This window comes from Gouania willdenowi, chromosome 15 (genome assembly GCF_900634775.1).
Source record: "Gouania willdenowi chromosome 15, fGouWil2.1, whole genome shotgun sequence".
NCBI classification, from domain to species: Eukaryota; Metazoa; Chordata; class Actinopteri; order Blenniiformes; family Gobiesocidae; genus Gouania; species Gouania willdenowi.
This window is the reverse complement of record NC_041058.1, coordinates 14,546,080-14,568,005: the sequence shown is the minus strand read 5'-3', so window position 1 is coordinate 14,568,005 and position 21,926 is coordinate 14,546,080. Positions and strand designations below refer to the sequence as shown.

At 39.3% G+C, this 21,926-nt stretch overlaps 1 protein-coding gene across 5 annotated transcripts in view; it reads left to right on the top strand.

Moving 5' to 3' along the window:
* The first annotated feature begins 380 nt into the window (after window positions 1-380).
* The window catches only part of LOC114476500 (uncharacterized), a 30,834-nt gene continuing 9,288 nt past the window's right edge, over window positions 381-21,926 (top strand). Inside the window, exons 1-11 of one of the 5 annotated variants that reach the window (XM_028468082.1) lie at window positions 381-3,986; window positions 4,872-5,100; window positions 6,453-6,697; window positions 10,910-10,969; window positions 13,021-13,073; window positions 13,161-13,255; window positions 14,606-15,784; window positions 15,886-16,106; window positions 18,816-18,868; window positions 18,956-19,050; window positions 20,401-21,473. In XM_028468082.1, coding sequence (XP_028323883.1) covers window positions 1,986-3,641 — 1,656 coding nt within the window. In that variant the 5' untranslated portion in view covers window positions 381-1,985 and the 3' untranslated portion in view covers window positions 3,642-3,986; window positions 4,872-5,100; window positions 6,453-6,697; ... (6 more) ...; window positions 18,956-19,050; window positions 20,401-21,473. Of the gene's footprint in view, window positions 3,987-4,871; window positions 5,101-6,452; window positions 6,698-10,909; window positions 10,970-13,020; window positions 13,074-13,160; window positions 13,262-14,605; window positions 16,107-18,815; window positions 18,869-18,955; window positions 19,057-20,400; window positions 21,474-21,926 lie in introns of those variants that run through there. The other 4 variants (XM_028468081.1, XM_028468083.1, XM_028468084.1 and 1 more) reach the window with 4 other exon arrangements.

Sequence of the window (21,926 nt, the reverse complement as noted above, 5' to 3'; positions counted from 1 at the left end):
ATTCCATTTAACTGCGACAACATACCTACAAATGATACAGCAAAGCAATGGCCACATCTGTCTGAGATTGTTGAGAAAATACCACCCCTCCTAAGTTGTGATGTTGGGTTACTCATTGGATTCAACTGTCCCAGAACTCTAGCACCAAAACAAGTTCTACTTGGAAAAGCCAATGAGCCATTTGCAGTTAAAACAGATTTAGGGTGGAGCATTGTTGGTGGCTTCACCTCAGAACCTAACGAAACCAAAATAAGTCTGTGCCACAGAATTACAGTGAGAGAACAACCTCCTGTAACACCAATGGACGTGCTTACTGTTCTTGAGTCAGATTTAAAGACACAAAGACGGGTGACAAAACAGTCTCACAAGAAGATTTAATTTTTCTAGACAAACTTAAGGAAGGAATAAGGAAAAATGAACAAGGTCACTATGAGATGCCTCTCCCTTTTAAACAAAGGCCGCAATTACCAGACAACAAAAGGTTGGCTGAAATCAGACTCGAACACTTAAAGCGAAAGATTAACAAGGATGAGAGATACAAAAAGGACTATGTGGCATACATGAATGACATAATCGAAAGAGGAGATGTCGAAGAGGTTAACAATGAAGGAACAAAAGGTGAACAATGGTATATCCCCCACCATGGGATTTATCACCCAAAAAAGCCAACAAAACTGCGTGTCGTATTCGACTGTTCAGCCAAATATGGCGGAACAAGTCTCAATGATCATCTCCTCCAAGGGCCAGACTTAATAAATAATCTGACAGGTATTCTGTTAAGGTTCAGACAGCATCGTATCGCTTTAATGTGTGACGTAGAAAAAATGTTTCATCAGTTTCATGTCGATGAAAGGGACAGGAACTATCTCCGCTTCCTCTGGTGGAAAAACGGTGATACAAGCACACACCCTCTAACATACAGAACAAAGGTGCACCGTTTTGGTGCAGCATCTTCTCCAGGCTGTGCAAATTACGGACTTAAGTATTTAGCAAAAGAAAACAGCGGCACTCATCCCTCAGGTTCACTGTTCATTGAAAGGGACTTTTATGTCGATGATGGGGTTACCAGCGCAAACACTGTAGAAGAAGCAATACAGTTGGCACAGGATGCCAGAGAGATCTGCAGCAAAGGTAACCTCCGTCTCCATAAATTCGTCTCAAATGATCACACTGTTTTGCAAAGCATCCCTCTATCAGAATGTGCTGTAAACATAGACACAAAGGACCTAACGTTTAAAGACATGCCTCAGGAAAGAGCCTTAGGCATCCGATGGAATATAGGAAAGGACTGTTTCAAATTTGACAACACACTAAAAATCCAGCCAGCCACACGCAGAGGCATTCTATCTACTGTTGCTTCAATCTATGACCCGCTTGGTTTTTTAGCGCCATATGTACTAAACGGAAAGAAGATCTTGCAGGAAATGTGCCAGCGTGGTGTTTGTTGGGACGAAACCTTACCAGACACACTTAAACCAAGGTGGGAGAGTTGGCTAAGTGACTTTGTAAATTTGGAAAAGCTAAACATACCTCGCTGCTATTTCCCTGCCGGTTTTGGTGAGCTAAAGGAAATAGAATTGCACCATTTTTCTGATGCAAGCTCGAGTGGTTATGGACAATGTAGCTATTTGAGAGCCAAGAACGCAAAAAATGAGATTCACTGCTTGCTGATAATAGCTAAGGCCTGAGTTGCTCCAACCAAACTGACCACAATTCCAAGACTAGAACTAACAGCAGCTGTAGTTTCAGTCTCAGTCAGTAACATATTGAAAGAAGAACTGTGTTATGATGTGAAAGAATATTTTTGGACTGACTCGAAGGTCGTATTGGGCTACATTAACAATGATGCACGTCGTTTTCACATTTTTGTAGCTAACAGAGTTCAAAAGATCAGACAAAGTACGAGCCCTTCGCAGTGGTTTTATGTGCCATCTGAAGTGAACCCAGCTGACAGCGCATCAAGGGGTGTAACTGTCTATGAGTTAATGAAGTCTAGCTGGTTCACCGGCCCAGCCTTTTTGTGGAAAAATGAGCTACCCACGCCACAAACTGTTGAGCTGGATCTGACCATCGGAGATCCAGAAGTCAGGAAGGAGGTCCAGACACTGTTAACCAAAGCCACAGACACTACAACTCTTGCGGATCGTCTTAGTAAATTCTCATCATGGTCTAACGCAGTCAAAGCTGTAGCGCATCTGATAAGAAGAGCTAAACAAATCAAGTCAAACACACCAACTACAGTGAGTGAACAAGAAAATGCTGAAAACGTGATCATTTGTGATGTGCAGTGTCATACATATGGTCAAGAGATAAATCTGTTGAAAAGGGGAAAACGGCTCCCACATCACACCAAACTGTATAAACTGGACATTTTTATGGACTCAGATGGTCTCCTCAAGGTGGGAGGGAGACTGCGACATTCACCAGATAATGACTCTTTCAAACACCCAATTGTGATTCCAAAAGATCATTATGCAGCCAAACTAATAATATCTCACTGTCACAACAAAGTAAAACACCAAGGAAAAGGATTCACCATAAATGAAGTCAGGTCTAAAGGCTACTGGATTCCCGGTATGAGTAAAACCGTTGCTTCATTCATTCGTCAGTGCGTGACCTGTCGCAGACTCCGCAAACTTCCAGAGGGTCAGAGGATGAGTGACCTACCTCTTCAACGCTTAGAGCCCTCTCCTCCCTTCACACACTGCGGCATGGACTGTTTTGGCCCATTTCTCACAACGGAAGGAAGGAAACAACACAAACGGTATGGACTTCTATTTACTTGCTTTTGTTCCCGTGCTATTCACATTGAGCTATTGGAGGACTTGTCCACCGATGCATTTATCAATGCATTAAGGTGCTTCATTTCGATCAGAGGTGCAATTAGACAAATCCAATGCGACCAGGGAACAAACTTTGTTGGCGCTCGAAATGAGTTTAAAGCTGCCTTAAATGAACTGGATACTCATCGATTAAGTGCTTACTTAACTGAAAGACAGTGTGACTTTGTAATGAATGCACCCCACTCCAGTCACGCAGGGGGAGTGTGGGAGCGTCAGATAAAAACTGTCAGAAGTGTACTGAACACCACTCTGACACTTTCCAATGGTAGACTTAATGATGCTTCATTAAGGACTCTATTCTACGAAGCTATGGCTATAGTCAACAGCAGACCTCTGGCTATTGATAACTTGAACAACCCTGACAGCTTGGAACCGCTTACGCCCAATCATCTGCTTCATCTGAAATCCAACGCACCGTTGCCCCCACCTGGTGCCTTTTCAAAGGAAGACGTATACTGCAAAAAGAGATGGCGGCGTGTCCAGTTTCTGGCAGAGCAGTTCTGGAGCCGTTGGAGACGGGAATATGTGCACAGCATCATTTCGAGGCAAAAGTGGCATTCACCAAAGAGGAATCTAACAGTTGGTGATGTTGTGTTGGACATGGACGAACAAGCGCCCAGAAGCAAATGGAAACTTGCAAGAGTTTTAGAAACTGTCAGTGGAAAAGATGGACTTGTGCGAAGAGTGAAGATTTCACTTGGAGAAAATAAATTAGATAACAAAGGGCAACGCTCTAGCAAGCTTTCAGTTGTAGAGCGTCCAGTGCAAAAACTTGTTTTATTGTTGGAAAGCTCTTAAGGTGACCTGTATGTAATTTTTCATGAGAAAATTATCTGTTGTTTTGATGTAAACCAACAGTTATAATTTTGATGGGAGTGTAAATAACCACAGGTATATTTCTGTTTATAAACAAGGTTTAAAGTGTTTTATTTTGGTGCTTATCATCATTTTTTGCAGTTAGTTTTAGTTAACTTCCGGTTTAAAAATGTAATGCTTTTATTTTGAAATCATCACTTCCTGTTTGCCGTTTTATGCTTGAGGTAGCTTGATGGTGATGGAAACACACGGAGAAGTGTGAGAAAATGACACGGAGCGGTTTTAAAAGTGATTTTATGTTTAGTTACCCCCTTGAAGAGGCACAAGGTACGTTTAAAATGTTTGATAATGCTGCATCAATGTTTGGTGTGTCCAGAGTTGTACTTTTGTTGGGTTCTGTGATGTTTGTTTGAACTTATGCACGTGTAGGATTTTATGCAGAGATGTAAGAGCTTAGCGTTTAGCTTATACTTTGTTTTTATATATTTCAGCTCTTACGGTGAATTTGAGGTTTCCTGTCAATAAACCTGTTTCATCAGTAAAGTCTCAACCTTCATTCGGGGGGGGTATGCTACAATGGCGTATTAATTTGCTTTCATAATCAAAATTAAATTGTAATTGAGTTTAGATAATTGACTTTGTAATTGTAATTACCATGATAATTCTATAGAACTTTCCCATATTTTACCATTGGGGGAAGAAAAATAAATAAAAAATTGAAACCAAGGGGTATACTGACACAAAATAGGCTCAGATGTCCACACCAAAAACATTAAAACCTATATTTTCACTGATTAGGAAGACTAACAAGGTAATTAATAGATTAGAAATAGAAATTAGATGATAGAAATGTGTTTTTAGTGTATTTTTACAGCTGATTTAGGACCCGTTATCATAAGAGATGCTAACAGAAAGCTAACACAAAAGGAAGGTTATTAATTTCAGGCTCAGTAATTGAGAACGTAATTGTAGTTGTCTTTCTGAGGATAAAAAATAATTGTAATTGGACAAAATGTTGGTCACTGTAATCGTGAATAAATTGTAATTGAAAGCATAATTGTAATTGACCCCATCAGTCTGCCTATCACTGAATGAACTGATTCTCATGCTGAACTGTTTATTATTGTGTTGATAATGTTTCCTTGTGAACAACTGAGTGTGTTTCTGATGTTTAGAAATAGTTACACTTTGCTTTTTCCTCTCCTACAACAGGTGGACAATGCCAAAGTTCTCCACTATATCGGAGTAGTCATTGCCTTTCCCACCTCCACGCTGTTTGTAGGGCTGCAGACAGCGCTGACCTACAGACTGGCCAGAGTGGAGTCAGAAAAAAGAAAAAGGGAAAAAAAGGAAAAAAATGCTGACCCACCGACCTGCCAGTACATCATGGCCCACCTCCGGCTCTGCATGGCCCTGCTGGCCTTCGTGGCTCTGGTGCTCAGTATCCTTTCCAGCTGTTGACAGATGTCAGTCTTCGAGGCTTCGAGTAGATGAATGTTACATGTAGCCATCTTTGCTTCCTTTATTCAATGTCGCACTCAGTCATGTAGCTGCATGACAAATATTTTACCGATATTCAAGACAATGAAAAGATACTGTGCATGGTTAAGAGAGTATTACGCTCTGTTCAGACTGCAAAGTATCAACATTAAAATATTGGTTGGCCCTGAAAATCTGTGAATAGTTTGAATATTTTCAAACCACGCTTGGCTTTTGCCGAGACTGTATTAAAAAAAACATGCAACTATTGACTGGTGGACCTGCTTTGACTTTAACCATTGAGTAGCAGGCAGACAATAACAGTTGGATGTTCACTATTTCTCTAATTCTTTTTCTCATTTTGGGAAATTGAGGACTGCTCATGCTCGTTGTTCTGTGACTGATCAGTGAGTAGCTGGTAAATAAAAATACAACGTACAGTAAGAGGTAGGGGTGTGCTACCACAATGGATCTTACGATACGATTTGCATGTCACGATACGATATATCCCAATACTAAACAATACAATATATATTGATATCAATAATTACAAATTTCACCTTTACAAGTACAAAATGGTATGAAATACTATTTATTTATTTTTTTAAACTTGCAAAAACAAGTAAATGCTAACTAACTGTAATTCAAGCACCAGTATCAAAAACAAGTAGGATGTTTATCAAACTGTCATACAACCACATACATCTATAAAAGTGCTAAGTATGTTTTATGAAAATCTTTTAAGCTAAAATGCATTGAGGAGTGACGTAGTTTAACAAGGTCTGATGTGGTTCATTCACACAGTGACTGGGAGTTTACATGCTATGCATATGTTAGTGCCATTACATTTATTTTTTTTTTTGGTAAAAAACATGATTTAAAAAAATCGATTTCAACATTTTTTTGAATTGACACGATAATTGTGTGGTAAAATATTGCGATATATCACCGAATCCATTTTTCTGACACCCTTAGTAAGAGGAATCATCAGATGATGATAACTCTTAATTTTCTCCTAGATAGTAAAAAGTTCCTCCTTCTTCTGACTTATAGATTATATAAACACAATGGGCCTCTGTGTTTATTATGACTGGTTTAATAACAAGCATCAAACACGGCAAACAATGCATGTAGGGACATCAAAGTAGCATAAATAAATGACTGTGGATTAAAAGCGGCACTCTTTTAATCCACAAAGTTTGAACTCACGCCTGATATTGAAACATGTAGCTTTATTTTCTTCCCTTTGATCAGCAGAAACAAACTGTCCAGGTTTTCGTCCATTTGCAGATTTTTCCTTCACCACGTTTCCAGACGGTGTTTTCTTCTGGCTGGAGAGCTTAGCCCTACAACTCGCCATCGTTGAGTGGGTGTTCTGCATCACAGTCATGGTGTTTTATGGGCTGTTTGCTATTGAGTTTGGCGGCATGTCCGGAGACACCACGGTGATGCTGTGATTGTTTCCCAAACGTGTAGCACGTTAAGACTGCCAGGAGGTCCTCCTCACCCGCTCCTCATCACAGTGCGGAGAGGAATTTAATGGGAAGAGCCAGGAGGAAGTGAGTCATCTAGTCTGGCAATGTACAGAGAGGAGCCGAGTGGTAGAACCCACATGTACAACCAATCACAAGCTCGGCTTGGACTTTTTTGTAGACACCCCCGGCTTTATGCCTTTTAATAGGATGTCATTAGTGATGGAAGCAGATTGAATAAACTGCAGAACCTACTTGAAAAGATAGAAATCCTGCTCTACAACTATGCACAGACACAAATATTTGTCGCTAAAACGAAACAAACACCACAAACTAATTCAAATCAGAGGCTGCCTGAATGCCAGCATTTGAAACCGAGTAGATCAGAGGGAACCAAAAGGCCATAAACACATGGTAAAATATGCCACAGCTTCATTTTACGTCTGTGCATTACATAAGGCTTTGGCAGCACGGCTGTGGCACGGCCAGTGGGATTTCTCCTGTCACGTTACATGGTTTGGAAATGGAAACACATAAACAGTCAGTGGAAAAGCCCAATGCTGCCGTACAGGTTTACTAATAAAACAGGTGGCAAAAGTACTAGTCTTCAGTACTCAAATAAAAGTATAGATACTTGATTAAATAAATAAAAAAATCTTGTAAAAGTATTGAAGTTGCTCCCTTACTTGAGTAAAAGTAAAAACGTACATGTTACTTAATGGACTTAAGGAAAAAAAAAAAAGTAAAACAAATATCCCGTCAATAATAAAACAGGGTTTTTAAACCAGCAAATACCATACCTCTTATTTTTTAATTTTAGAAAACTGGTACATGGAAACAATTTAAATACGTTACCTTATTGAACACCTGGAGAATTTAGCACTTGATGAAATGTGTCAAGAAAAAAAAAAAAAAACAAGTGCAAATGCTCAATTAAACCCAGAGCATTTTTAAGAACTAAACTCTAAAAAAAAATCTGTAAATTTTACAGTGATATACTGTTAAACAACGACAGTATTTGCCTGTAAAAGTAGAAATTGTATATTACTGTAAAAAATACAGCTCTTTTCTGTCAATATTGCAACGGTATAATACTTTAAAATTTACGGTTAAAATTGGATAAAAACACAGAAAATTACTGATAAAAAAACTAAATTCTGTTAATTCAACATACTTTCATTGTAATTATTTTTACGATTATTTTCCATATAAATAACAGTCGAAAGCTGGCAAATTTTACGGAAAAAAACGTATAAAAAGAAATGTTATTTGCCTGGAAAAGTAGAAATTGTATAATACTGTAAGAAATACAGCTCTTTTCTGTCAATATTGTAACAGTATAATACTTTACGGCCGTGATGACCAAAATACCCATTTCGTCACATTTGGACAAAAGGTTAAAATTAGGTGTAAGACACAGCTGGTCTGAGGAGAGATGTCGAGTGTTTGATGACCAGTGACTGACCTCTCTACAAATAACCCACTATCACTGTTGACATTCATGATAATGAATGATATCAAACAATGATAACAATTATCATTGTTTGAATTTATATGTAGTAGTTTTACAACTACAAATGTTTAATAGATATCATAAATATATATAAATATAACCCTCACAGCACCCTAAGGACTTTTTGTGTACTTTGACATTTTCATTTTTATGGCATTTTTTCTGTTTTTATTGGATGTTCCTCAAATTTGCCTAAGGATAATCATTTTTGGAGAAGTTCATTTTGGCTATTTCAGTAGTTTTCCATAGCCTCCCAGAGCTGGGACTGGAAAAAAAAAAATCACGCTCAACACCCATAAGGCCCGGAAAGTGGCCTCTACTTTTAGCAGCTATAAAATCACTATATTTTAATATTTTTTTTATACTTTAAAAACTCAAGACTTGTAGAACCACTTCTGCTCGACACAAACATACCAAATATGTGTCATAACTTATATGTAGTTAACCCTTTATTGACCCGTATGCATTCTAAACGCATTTTTGCTCTTGAAGAGTCAGTAATACTTGCATAACCTTCATAAATGGGATCCAAACTGAATGAGCTTTCTTTGTTCATTTGCCCTAAGGGTTGGTCATACAATGATAGTAACCTTGTTTTGAACAGTTTTAAAATTTTTCTGTTGTGGCACACTAAAATGAACAAAATGCTGTCATCCCATTGAAAATCAATACAAATGTTCCATAGAAATTTTGTCTTCTGGGGGATTATCTCAGGAGCAGTTTACAAATGTGGGTATATTTTTATACAAGTTGGGATGACTGTGCATAAGATAAAAGTTCGGAGGGTGTGGGTGTGGTGTAGTGAGGGGGGATTTATTTGGGGGCGTGTGTGGCATCAAAAGACTTTCCTCTTTGAAGAAACAACTAAAAACAACAGCAATAACGTCAGTAAGAAAAGGTCAACTAAAGCGTGCAGTGTTATGATTTTCCCACAGTGCTTTCACAGGTGCACTGGTTACTATCCCAAAGAAGTTCATTTGGACTATAGCAGGACTAAATCAGGAACCTGGACTAAACCAGAACTAAGCAGGGCCCATTCACTGTTTCATTAAACTATACCAAGCAATCATGTAATGCACAAAGAAGAAAATAAATACTAGCATTTTCAAATCTCTCATCACACTTTCAGTGGTGATTCCATAAAGTTGCAAGTCTTTTTATTTTATTTGCCCATCTTTTCTTTCAAATGTGTCAATGTTATATTGTGTGTGTTGCAGTCAGAGACTCAGACAGGGGTGCAGGTGCAGGTGCAGGTGCAGGTCACTGAACTCTTCACCTCGCTTCTCGGCCTCTGATTGGATAATTGGTTAACAAGCCATCTATGGCAAGCCTTTTAACATTTAAAAAGTCTGGCTGACATGTAGCAATTTAGTTTTCACTAGTGGAAATTACATTTGAACATGTTGAAATGTAATTTTGACATGTTGAAATGTTAATTCAAGATATCTGTAAAGCCATTTTCACACGTAACAAATATATTTCTACATGTCAAAATGTCATTTCGACATGTAGAAACTGAATTACAGATATCTGCAATTACATTTTTACATGTAACAATTATATTAAACATATCTGCAATTGAATTTCCACGTGTCCATATAGTCCATTCTATATAAAATCATTTAAAGGTGCGTTCACACCGAACGCGACTGAAGCGATGCCGTTGCTTAAATTGTCCCTGATGAGTAGTTTGCACATAGTGGTGCTTTTTTGTTACTTCATCGCTCCAGCAACTCCGTGTGTGTGTGTGTGTGTGTGTGTGTGTGTGTGTGTGTGTGTGTGTGTGTGTGTGTGTGTGTGTGTGTGTGTGTGTGTGTGTGTGTGTGTGTGTGTGTGTGTGTGTGTGTGTGTGTGTGTGTGTGTGTGTGTGTGTGTGTGACACGGGGTAGAGAGAGAGGGTTGATCAACTTAACGGAGATCTTAAAGGATGACTTCACTCATAATGTGTTTGATCAGTAGTTACTGTGGTTTTCAAGAAATTAACCGCTTTAATTTTGAACCCGATACATTGAGGAAGTAGAACAGCCTCCGGTGCAGCCGTCAGCACTGAAGCGGGAGGGAGGGGCTACTGCCTCCGCTCTACAGACAGTGGAGGACGGGAGATATTGCTTCACGTCGCTTAAAAAGTTCAGATTTTTCAACTTTGAGCGACGAGGTCGAGTGCGACCTCGTCGCTCAAGTCAGGCAAGTCACGTTGCTGAGGGGGGGATAAATTGAGGTTGCGTCATTTTCATTGATTTTAATGTAATCTTATCGCTTCAGTCACTTAAGTCGCGTTCGGTGTGAACACACCTTTAGACTAGAAAAATCGTGTAGTGTGTGCTGACCTTTTGACGAGTTGATGTGTAACTGTCTGGTCTTTGTGCGTGCGCTCAGTCACAAAAATGTTGTTAGCATTTAGCTTCTCCCAGCATAGGTATAGTGCCAAACTGGGGTGAAGTTAGAAGCTGCGTTTTCCCTGTTTAAATACAGTTACGTGAGCCTTTACACGATCCAAGTCTAGTTACACAAAATTAAACATGTTGATTTTCTAAGGCTCACGTAACTGTATTTAAATATGGAAAACGTGGAACAGCTTGGTTGCATCTAACTTCACCCCAGTTTGGAGCTATACCTTTGCTGGAAGAGCACGCACAAAGACCAGACCGTTGCGTATCAACTCATCTAAGCTCAGGTAAGAAGATATCTCAGTATGGAAAAATGCTGGCCTATTCCTTTTAAATGTCATCCTGGGGGGAAATGTTGAGCTGTGAGTTAACATAGTTTTTATTTCCCTTTCCATGAAGATGCTTCTTCAACATCAACCCTGATAAAGGCACAAAGGTCGAGATAAAAAAGAACAAGAAGTAAGTGAATGTAAACCCACGAGTCCTCACACTGATTGGAGATCTGTCTGATCATGAATGGAGAGCGACATCTTAGACAAGAACATATTCAAGAGACTCAGTGACAGCCATTACCATTTCTAATATGTTTTACAAAACTTGGCCAGTTTTTGATGTGGTACATGTTCAATACAATGAAACTCAGGCAAATAAGAATAACAGGATAATTGCTGTTTTTATTTTTGTTTATTTGAACAATTAATATGCCAAGTTAGGTTTTTATGCGTTTTCAAGTTTTAGCTATGTTAAAGGAATAGGCCACCGTTTTTCCAGACTGAGATATGTTCTTACCTGAGCTTAGACAAGTTGATACGTACCTGTCTAGTCTTTACGTGTGCGACGTCTGCAGTAATATCTTCAGAATTCTATAGGAGTAAAAATATTACTGCGCGGACAACTAAGTGCTCCTAATGTATTAATACACCTTACAATATAGTACCTAATTTTATCCGCTTAGAAAATCCACGTTTAATTTTGGGTAACTACACTTGGATCATGTAACTACTCACATAACCGTATTTACATAGGGAAAACGTGGAAGAGCTTGGTTGCTTCTATCTTCATCCCCGTTTGGGTCCATAGGAATATGCTAGGAGAGGATAAATGCTAACATCTTTGGTCTTTTTGTGTGAGTGAGCACACGAGTAAAGACTAGACAGGTACGTATCAACTTGTCTAAGCTCAGGTAAGATCATATCTTAGTATGGAAAAACGGTGGCCTGTTCCTCAAAGTATACTACTTAAGGACAATTTTACGGCAACCAAGTTTCTTAAATTCTGCATGAAGTTCAAAATGTTCTGTGGTCTTCCTCTGATGTTGGACTGGCTGTGCTATTTGTTAATTAAGTAGTCAATGTACATACAATCCCACAAGTTGGTTCATTTGGGCTTTGGATCAGAAATGGAACCAAACAAGTTTTCCAGGCGTTTGTTAATAAACCTGCCTTGCCTTTTCATACTATCAGTGTGGACTTGTAGTGTATAATGACGACTTTATTTGTATAAGGTATGTACACTTTTCTTCTAATTGAGTAAAAGAGGTATAATGTATTTTTTGTTTACCTAAAACCGTGATATCTGATAGATTTCTAATAAAGTGATCATTTTTGGATGTGGTCAGAGAGATAGATAAAGAAGCATCTAAATAAGGTAATGCGCCATGATGCTGGTTGAAGTTTAATTTTTAATATTTTGTACAAAGATTAGTCCAATGTCTGCTTCTGGTAGTGACTGGTTTAGTCTTTGGAAGTGAAGCATTAATTCGACTCTTCTCTTTCAATAAGTTAAAGCAGCTGAATAACTAATGCCCCTAGAGGCCAGAAGCGCCACTGCAGGTGTCGTTGCATTTCTTTTCAATTCTAGTCCGTTAGAGTAAATATTACACTGACAGAAAAGACAAAGGGAGAGAGGGATATTGTACATCAAATTACACAATGGAGATCATTGTATTCACTCAAACTTTGCTGTAAATTCTGTTTAAGTGGCACTAGCCCGCAGGTAGCTTTTCCTGTTAGCCTGTTAGCTTCTTCGTGATTCTATTAATGTGTATTGGGGCCTCCGACCCGTAGGCAGTGAAGTTGCAATTGTGGTTTTCTGGTCAGAGACATGGGGAGATAAAAGACCCACCAATCATCCCATTAACACTTTTATTACCCTCAGAGGCACTACAAAAAGGATTTATCAAGGTAAACAAGTTACTTAGTACTGCTTTAATAATATTTGGTTTTAATACATTTTAAAGTGTGGAGTGCTTTAAAGAACTCTAACTCAGAGATGGGTCTGGGACGTCCCCAGGAGATAAGGCAAGTCTCCAGATAGTCTCTAAAAAAAAAAAAAAAATGAACTCAGAAGTCAGAGACCCTCGATTGATGACCCAAACACAAGATAGGTATTTGTCATCAGGAGCAGCGAGTATTTTGAGTTCTTTTTTGTGTGATTAAAAACATTCTAGTAAGAATTCTGACCATGTTTGATAGTTAATTGTGCTTTTCTTTATCTTTGCCTTTTCCCAGCCATCCTTCAAAAATCCAATAAGATAACGGTCTTCCCCTTCAAGATGGATTTGGTGAGTACAAACTGTTCAAAACGTCTAATATTTGGTAACCCTATTTTATAATGTACTTTATTCAGGGTTTATCTTGTGTTTTCGTAGAGTTACGTTCCTCCTGAGTTCTTCAGAGTCGACCCACCACCTCTGCATCAGAACGTGCTAATAGATCAATGGCTGTGCAGAACCTGCTCTGACTGGTGAGAGTGAGTTTTACCATAAGTTGAATTTTTGTATGACGTCAAAACATAATTTGCTATTAGTTGTTCAATATAAAGAATTAGGGCTTAACGATTTTGGAAAATAATCTAATTACGATCTTTTTCTTCAATATTGCGATTGCGATTAGATATGCGATTATTGTTGCAAGGTCCTCTTCTCATGTATTTTTCATCTAACACAAGCAATAAATCAGTCTTTTTCATAATAAACAATATTAGATTAATTTGAAGCGAAAATTGCAACAATAAAGCAAACAAAATTGTTGCTTGACCTATTCAAAGTTTGTGAACCACACTTCATAAAAACTGTCTGAACTTAACAGTACAGTCTATAAAAAAAAAATATATACATATCAAATCCCTGTATGTGCTGCGACTCGTGGTTGCTTCAGATGCGCGTTATTGATTGATACGGAGAGGCCAGATGGAGCACACGCAAAAACACAGTTGAGTTAGGAGCAGCATTTTGATTTTGGGATGTAATTTTGGACAATATGAAGAAAGAGAAGAACATTGACGCAAGGAGACGGCGACATGAGGTGCCAAACACAGACATGTTTCACTTTCTCTTTGACTCGCAGCCATTTCAGCACGAAACTGCACATTTCCTCAGCAAAATAAGACATGACATGGACTCCTGCCTCGGATCGTAGTTTCAAACCCTTTTCATACAGCAGTTTAGTGTTTATATCTAGCGTCTGTACTACCTACGGGAACGCATATGCGGTAGATGCAAAGGTAAATAAAGGCACATGGCACATCGCCTTGGAGAATACTTTATGGTCATGAACCGTAATTATGCTTTTGAGATAAGTTCTTTATCCACGACATTCCCAAATATAAGCCTCCTAAACTGAGCCACAAACGATTCTTTACTCTTTACAAGCAGCACAGGCTCACCTATATCTTTGTGGAGGCAGAGATGTGTGAATCCGCAGGTGAGACAGGAGTTTCTGTGATCATCAGAGAGTGTAGTAGCAGCGAGAGAATGGCGTGATGAGCGTTGCGGCTAACGCAATGCTAACGGAGAAGAAAGCAATAGTCCTTCGCGGTGGCTGCATGATAAACGCTGATATTTTCACTGTACATCCACAATCTACCACACACCTTAAGAGACGTAAACAAAAGCACACGGCGGAGTGGACTTTGCTGCCATATGTCACACCTCCATTCACTTTCAAAATCGCGTACCCTGCGATTACGAAATCGCTTTGTGTAATATTGCGATAAAATTGCAAATGCAATTAATCGTTCAGCCCTATAAAGAATAAATTGTCATTTGTTAATCTCATAAGTATTCAAAGGTTTATGTATTCTGTTGTTTCTCAGACTGGAAAAGCATCCCCAGCACTTTTGGAAGAATACCCAGAGGCAACAAACCAGCAGCGTAGTCCAGGACATCCCAGCACCACTGAGCTACACTAAAAGCGCAGATCAACAATTGTTACCCAAACTAGTGATGAGTACCAGAGACATTTGCAATTTGCAACCTGAACCATTCAAGTGCAGTGTAAATTTATTATGTATATGAGCTCCCTGTCATGTGGAAAGTTAGAGCTTGTCATTAACACTCGCTAACTAGCCTCTATGGATAACGGCCTGTCAATCAAAGTCCGGCCCCGATTAGTTTACGAGATTTTCTAAAATGTTCCTTAGGAAAACCAGCCTGGTCCCAGTAATTGTGCCCAACCCAGCATTATCACAGGAGGAATATTTAACTGTAGAAAGTTTTGGAAAATTGGCACCAGGCTTTAAAGTTAAAGCTTTCTAATGGGAGACTAGCGGCTGGCTATACTGTATGCAGGTACTACAGCAATGGGGGACAAATGGCGGCCTCTAGTGCCGTGGTCACGAAGCTGAGCAGCCAGCGGCCATTGGTTGTAAAGCATAACATCTAAATGCATACCAGGGTTATCATCCATGTTATACATTTTTTGCCATATTGCCCTGTATTTTCAACTCGTTCGTTGTAAATATTTTTACAGTGAAAGTTTGGCAGCTGAGCTACAGGTATTTTTCTGTTGAACTTAATAAAATTCCCTGTATTGTTAAATACAATTGTAATGTGTTTATTACAGGAAAATACATTAATCCAGACAGAAGATATGTAGTTTTAAAGGCAATTATCTGTAAATAAGATGGCATTTGTTACCCCAATTGACCCCATCAGTCTGCCTATCACTGAATGAACTGATTCTCATGCTGAACTGTTTATTATTGTGTTGATAATGTTTCCTTGTGAACAACTGTGTGTGTTTCTGATGTTTAGAAATAGTTACACTTTGCTTTTTCCTCTCCTACAACAGGTGGACAATGCCAAAGTTCTCCACTATATCGGAGTAGTCATTGCCTTTCTCGGCTCCATGGCGTTTGTATGGCTGCAGACATGGCTGACCTACAGCCTGGCGTCAGAAAATGTAAACAATGCTTGCCCACAGACTTGCCAGTACATCATGGCCTTCATCCGGCTCTGCATGGCCCTGCTGGCCTCAGTGGCTCTGGTGCTCAGTATCCTTTCCAGCTGTTGACAGATGTCAGTCTTCGAGGCTTCGAGTAGATGAATGTTAAATGTAGCCATCTTTGCTTCCTTTATTCAATGTCGCACTCAGTCATGTAGCTGCATGACAAATATTTTACCGATATTCAAGACAATGAAAAGATACTCCTCAGTCCCTCTGTCACATCAAGCACAACTCGCATCCCCTGGTTCTTCTCTGGGCATCCACTGGTCGGCTTCCCGGTATAGACTTGCATTTTCCAAGCATAGCTTGATTTGGCATGGCAAGCCACCCATGACTTGATACCATAGGCCTGCTAAGTAGGCCTGCAGGTCAGTCTCATCCATCTTTTTCCAGCTGTCTCCATATTTGCGAAAAACCCTCCAGATTTGTCATCTCCAGGATTATTTTTTCTATTGCAGGTGTGATAAACAGGTAGAATGTAGAGACAATGTCATGGGCATGAGAAACGGCATACCTTGTGGGTCCTGGGGTCATCTTTATGACGTTTTGTTCTGCATGCCTGCCGTGTTGGTCATATGCTGCTGAGGACCATGTTATTTTGCCATTTTTTGAAAGGAAAGTCTCTCTTTCAGCTTCAGGGTTTTCTTCTTCTGAAGATGATTCATCATGCTCTGGGTTATATTCCTCCCCATCTTCTTCTTCTGATACATCCTCCACTTCCTCTTCTGAATCAGAGTTGTCTTGCTGGACATCTGAAAAACTCAGCTCTAGAGCCTCTCCAACGTTAAAACGCACACTCATGGCTTCAGCACAGACAGAATTCGGGGTCGTGTCATCTGCAGCACCTTTATAACCTCTGGAAATCCACAGGAAAAGAGCTCTGCAGTCTGCGAGAACGCCTTTGTGTTGTTTTCGTCTGCTACTGTCTTGTTCACGTTTACTACTAATTGATCTGAGACTGATCAAAGCTGTCCGCGAGAAGCCCACCTGATTTGTCTTCTTTACTTCTGCTACTGATCTGAGACACAACTAAACATTATAACATTCTGTGGTGTGTAAATAACTCTGTGACCTTGATTTCAACTCTTTTTGCCTCACGGGTCATTTTGACCCGAAGACCACCTTTGTACCTTTTTTTGTACAGCTTACATGGAAATGTGAATAAAAGCAACATTTCACTTTTTCTACTGTTGGTGCCAATCTAGGAAAAGTCATAAAATTTCAAGTTAAAAAAATATTGTTTAGGGGATTTTTTTTTGGCTTTTAACACATTGGCGGGTCATTTTGACCCGAGGACAACAGGAGGGTTAAAGGAATAGGCCACCGTTTTTCCAGACTGAGATATGTTCTTACCTGAGCTTAGACAAGTTGATACGTACCTGTCTAGTCTTTACGTGTGCGACGTCTGCAGTAATATCTTCAGAATTCTATAGGAGTAAAAATATTACTGCGCGGACAACTAAGTGCTCCTAATGTATTAATACACCTTACAATATAGTACCTAATTTTATCCGCTTAGAAAATCCACGTTTAATTTTGGGTAACTACACTTGGATCATGTAACTACTCACATAACCGTATTTACATAGGGAAAACGTGGAAGAGCTTGGTTGCTTCTATCTTCATCCCCGTTTGGGTCCATAGGAATATGCTAGGAGAGGATAAATGCTAACATCTTTGGTCTTTTTGTGTGAGTGAGCACACGAGTAAAGACTAGACAGGTACGTATCAACTTGTCTAAGCTCAGGTAAGAACATATCTTAGTATGGAAAAACGGTGGCCTGTTCCTCAAAGTATACTACTTAAGGACAATTTTACGGCAACCAAGTTTCTTAAATTCTGCATGAAGTTCAAAATGTTCTGTGGTCTTCCTCTGATGTTGGACTGGCTGTGCTATTTGTTAATTAAGTAGTCAATGTACATACAATCCCACAAGTTGGTTCATTTGGGCTTTGGATCAGAAATGGAACCAAACAAGTTTTCCAGGCGTTTGTTAATAAACCTGCCTTGCCTTTTCATACTATCAGTGTGGACTTGTAGTGTATAATGACGACTTTATTTGTATAAGGTATGTACACTTTTCTTCTAATTGAGTAAAAGAGGTATAATGTATTTTTTGTTTACCTAAAACCGTGATATCTGATAGATTTCTAATAAAGTGATCATTTTTGGATGTGGTCAGAGAGATAGATAAAGAAGCATCTAAATAAGGTAATGCGCCATGATGCTGGTTGAAGTTTAATTTTTAATATTTTGTACAAAGATTAGTCCAATGTCTGCTTCTGGTAGTGACTGGTTTAGTCTTTGGAAGTGAAGCATTAATTCGACTCTTCTCTTTCAATAAGTTAAAGCAGCTGAATAACTAATGCCCCTAGAGGCCAGAAGCGCCACTGCAGGTGTCGTTGCATTTCTTTTCAATTCTAGTCCGTTAGAGTAAATATTACACTGACAGAAAAGACAAAGGGAGAGAGGGATATTGTACATCAAATTACACAATGGAGATCATTGTTTTCACTCAAACTTTGCTGTAAATTCTGTTTAAGTGGCACTAGCCCGCAGGTAGCTTTTCCTGTTAGCCTGTTAGCTTCTTCGTGATTCTATTAATGTGTATTGGGGCCTCCGACCCGTAGGCAGTGAAGTTGCAATTGTGGTTTTCTGGTCAGAGACATGGGGAGATAAAAGACCCACCAATCATCCCATTAACACTTTTATTACCCTCAGAGGCACTACAAAAAGGATTTATCAAGGTAAACAAGTTACTTAGTACTGCTTTAATAATATTTGGTTTTAATACATTTTAAAGTGTGGAGAGTGCTTTAAAGAACTCTAACTCAGAGATGGGTCTGGGACGTCCCCAGGAGATAAGGCAAGTCTCCAGATAGTCTCTAAAAAAAAAAAAAAAAATGAACTCAGAAGTCAGAGACCCTCGATTGATGACCCAAACACAAGATGGGTATTTGTCATCAGGAGCAGCGAGTATTTTGAGTTCTTTTTTGTGTGATTAAAAACATTCTAGTAAGAATTCTGACCATGTTTGATAGTTAATTGTGCTTTTCTTTATCTTTGCCTTTTCCCAGCCATCCTTCAAAAATCCAATAAGATAACGGTCTTCCCCTTCAAGATGGATTTGGTGAGTACAAACTGTTCAAAACGTCTAATATTTGGTAACCCTATTTTATAATGTACTTTATTCAGGGTTTATCTTGTGTTTTCGTAGAGTTACGTTCCTCCTGAGTTCTTCAGAGTCGACCCACCACCTCTGCATCAGAACGTGCTAATAGATCAATGGCTGTGCAGAACCTGCTCTGACTGGTGAGAGTGAGTTTTACCATAAGTTGAATTTTTGTATGACGTCAAAACATAATTTGCTATTAGTTGTTCAATATAAAGAATTAGGGCTTAACGATTTTGGAAAATAATCTAATTACGATCTTTTTCTTCAATATTGCGATTGCGATTAGATATGCGATTATTGTTGCAAGGTCCTCTTCTCATGTATTTTTCATCTAACACAAGCAATAAATCAGTCTTTTTCATAATAAACAATATTAGATTAATTGGAAGCGAAAATTGCAACAATAAAGCAAACAAAATTGTTGCTTGACCTATTCAAAGTTTGTGAACCACACTTCATAAAAACTGTCTGAACTTAACAGTACAGTCTATAAAAAAAAAATATATACATATCAAATCCCTGTATGTGCTGCGACTCGTGGTTGCTTCAGATGCGCGTTATTGATTGATACGGAGAGGCCAGATGGAGCACACGCAAAAACACAGTTGAGTTAGGAGCAGCATTTTGATTTTGGGATGTAATTTTGGACAATATGAAGAAAGAGAAGAACATTGACGCAAGGAGACGGCGACATGAGGTGCCAAACACAGACATGTTTCACTTTCTCTTTGACTCGCAGCCATTTCAGCACGAAACTGCACATTTCCTCAGCAAAATAAGACATGACATGGACTCCTGCCTCGGATCGTAGTTTCAAACCCTTTTCATACAGCAGTTTAGTGTTTATATCTAGCGTCTGTACTACCTACGGGAACGCATATGCGGTAGATGCAAAGGTAAATAAAGGCACATGGCACATCGCCTTGGAGAATACTTTATGGTCATGAACCGTAATTATGCTTTTGAGATAAGTTCTTTATCCACGACATTCCCAAATATAAGCCTCCTAAACTGAGCCACAAACGATTCTTTACTCTTTACAAGCAGCACAGGCTCACCTATATCTTTGTGGAGGCAGAGATGTGTGAATCCGCAGGTGAGACAGGAGTTTCTGTGATCATCAGAGAGTGTAGTAGCAGCGAGAGAATGGCGTGATGAGCGTTGCGGCTAACGCAATGCTAACGGAGAAGAAAGCAATAGTCCTTCGCGGTGGCTGCATGATAAAAGCTGATATTTTCACTGTACATCCACAATCTACCACACACCTTAAGAGACGTAAACAAAAGCACACGGCGGAGTGGACTTTGCTGCCATATGTCACACCTCCATTCACTTTCAAAATCGCGTACCCTGCGATTACGAAATCGCTTTGTGTAATATTGCGATAAAATTGCAAATGCAATTAATCGTTCAGCCCTATAAAGAATAAATTGTCATTTGTTAATCTCATAAGTATTCAAAGGTTTATGTATTCTGTTGTTTCTCAGACTGGAAAAGCATCCCCAGCACTTTTGGAAGAATACCCAGAGGCAACAAACCAGCAGCGTAGTCCAGGACATCCCAGCACCACTGAGCTACACTAAAAGCGCAGATCAACAATTGTTACCCAAACTAGTGATGAGTACCAGAGACATTTGCAATTTGCAACCTGAACCATTCAAGTGCAGTGTAAATTTATTATGTATATGAGCTCCCTGTCATGTGGAAAGTTAGAGCTTGTCATTAACACTCGCTAACTAGCCTCTATGGATAACGGCCTGTCAATCAAAGTCCGGCCCCGATTAGTTTACGAGATTTTCTAAAATGTTCCTTAGGAAAACCAGCCTGGTCCCAGTAATTGTGCCCAACCCAGCATTATCACAGGAGGAATATTTAACTGTAGAAAGTTTTGGAAAATTGGCACCAGGCTTTAAAGTTAAAGCTTTCTAATGGGAGACTAGCGGCTGGCTATACTGTATGCAGGTACTACAGCAATGGGGGACAAATGGCGGCCTCTAGTGCCGTGGTCACGAAGCTGAGCAGCCAGCGGCCATTGGTTGTAAAGCATAACATCTAAATGCATACCAGGGTTATCATCCATGTTATACATTTTTTGCCATATTGCCCTGTATTTTCAACTCGTTCGTTGTAAATATTTTTACAGTGAAAGTTTGGCAGCTGAGCTACAGGTATTTTTCTGTTGAACTTAATAAAATTCCCTGTATTGTTAAATACAATTGTAATGTGTTTATTACAGGAAAATACATTAATCCAGACAGAAGATATGTAGTTTTAAAGGCAATTATCTGTAAATAAGATGGCATTTGTTACCCCAATTGACCCCATCAGTCTGCCTATCACTGAATGAACTGATTCTCATGCTGAACTGTTTATTATTGTGTTGATAATGTTTCCTTGTGAACAACTGTGTGTGTTTCTGATGTTTAGAAATAGTTACACTTTGCTTTTTCCTCTCCTACAACAGGTGGACAATGCCAAAGTTCTCCACTATATCGGAGTAGTCATTGCCTTTCTCGGCTCCATGGCGTTTGTATGGCTGCAGACATGGCTGACCTACAGCCTGGCGTCAGAAAATGTAAACAATGCTTGCCCACAGACTTGCCAGTACATCATGGCCTTCATCCGGCTCTGCATGGCCCTGCTGGCCTCAGTGGCTCTGGTGCTCAGTATCCTTTCCAGCTGTTGACAGATGTCAGTCTTCGAGGCTTCGAGTAGATGAATGTTAAATGTAGCCATCTTTGCTTCCTTTATTCAATGTCGCACTCAGTCATGTAGCTGCATGACAAATATTTTACCGATATTCAAGACAATGAAAAGATACTGTGCATGGTTAAGAGAGTATTACGCTCTGTTCAGACTGCAAAGTATCAACATTAAAATATTGGTTGGCCATGAAAATCTGTGAATAGTTTGAATATTTTCAAACCACGCTTGGCTTTTGCCGAGACTGTATTAAAAAAAACATGCAACTATTGACTGGTGGACCTGCTTTGACTTTAACCATTGAGTAGCA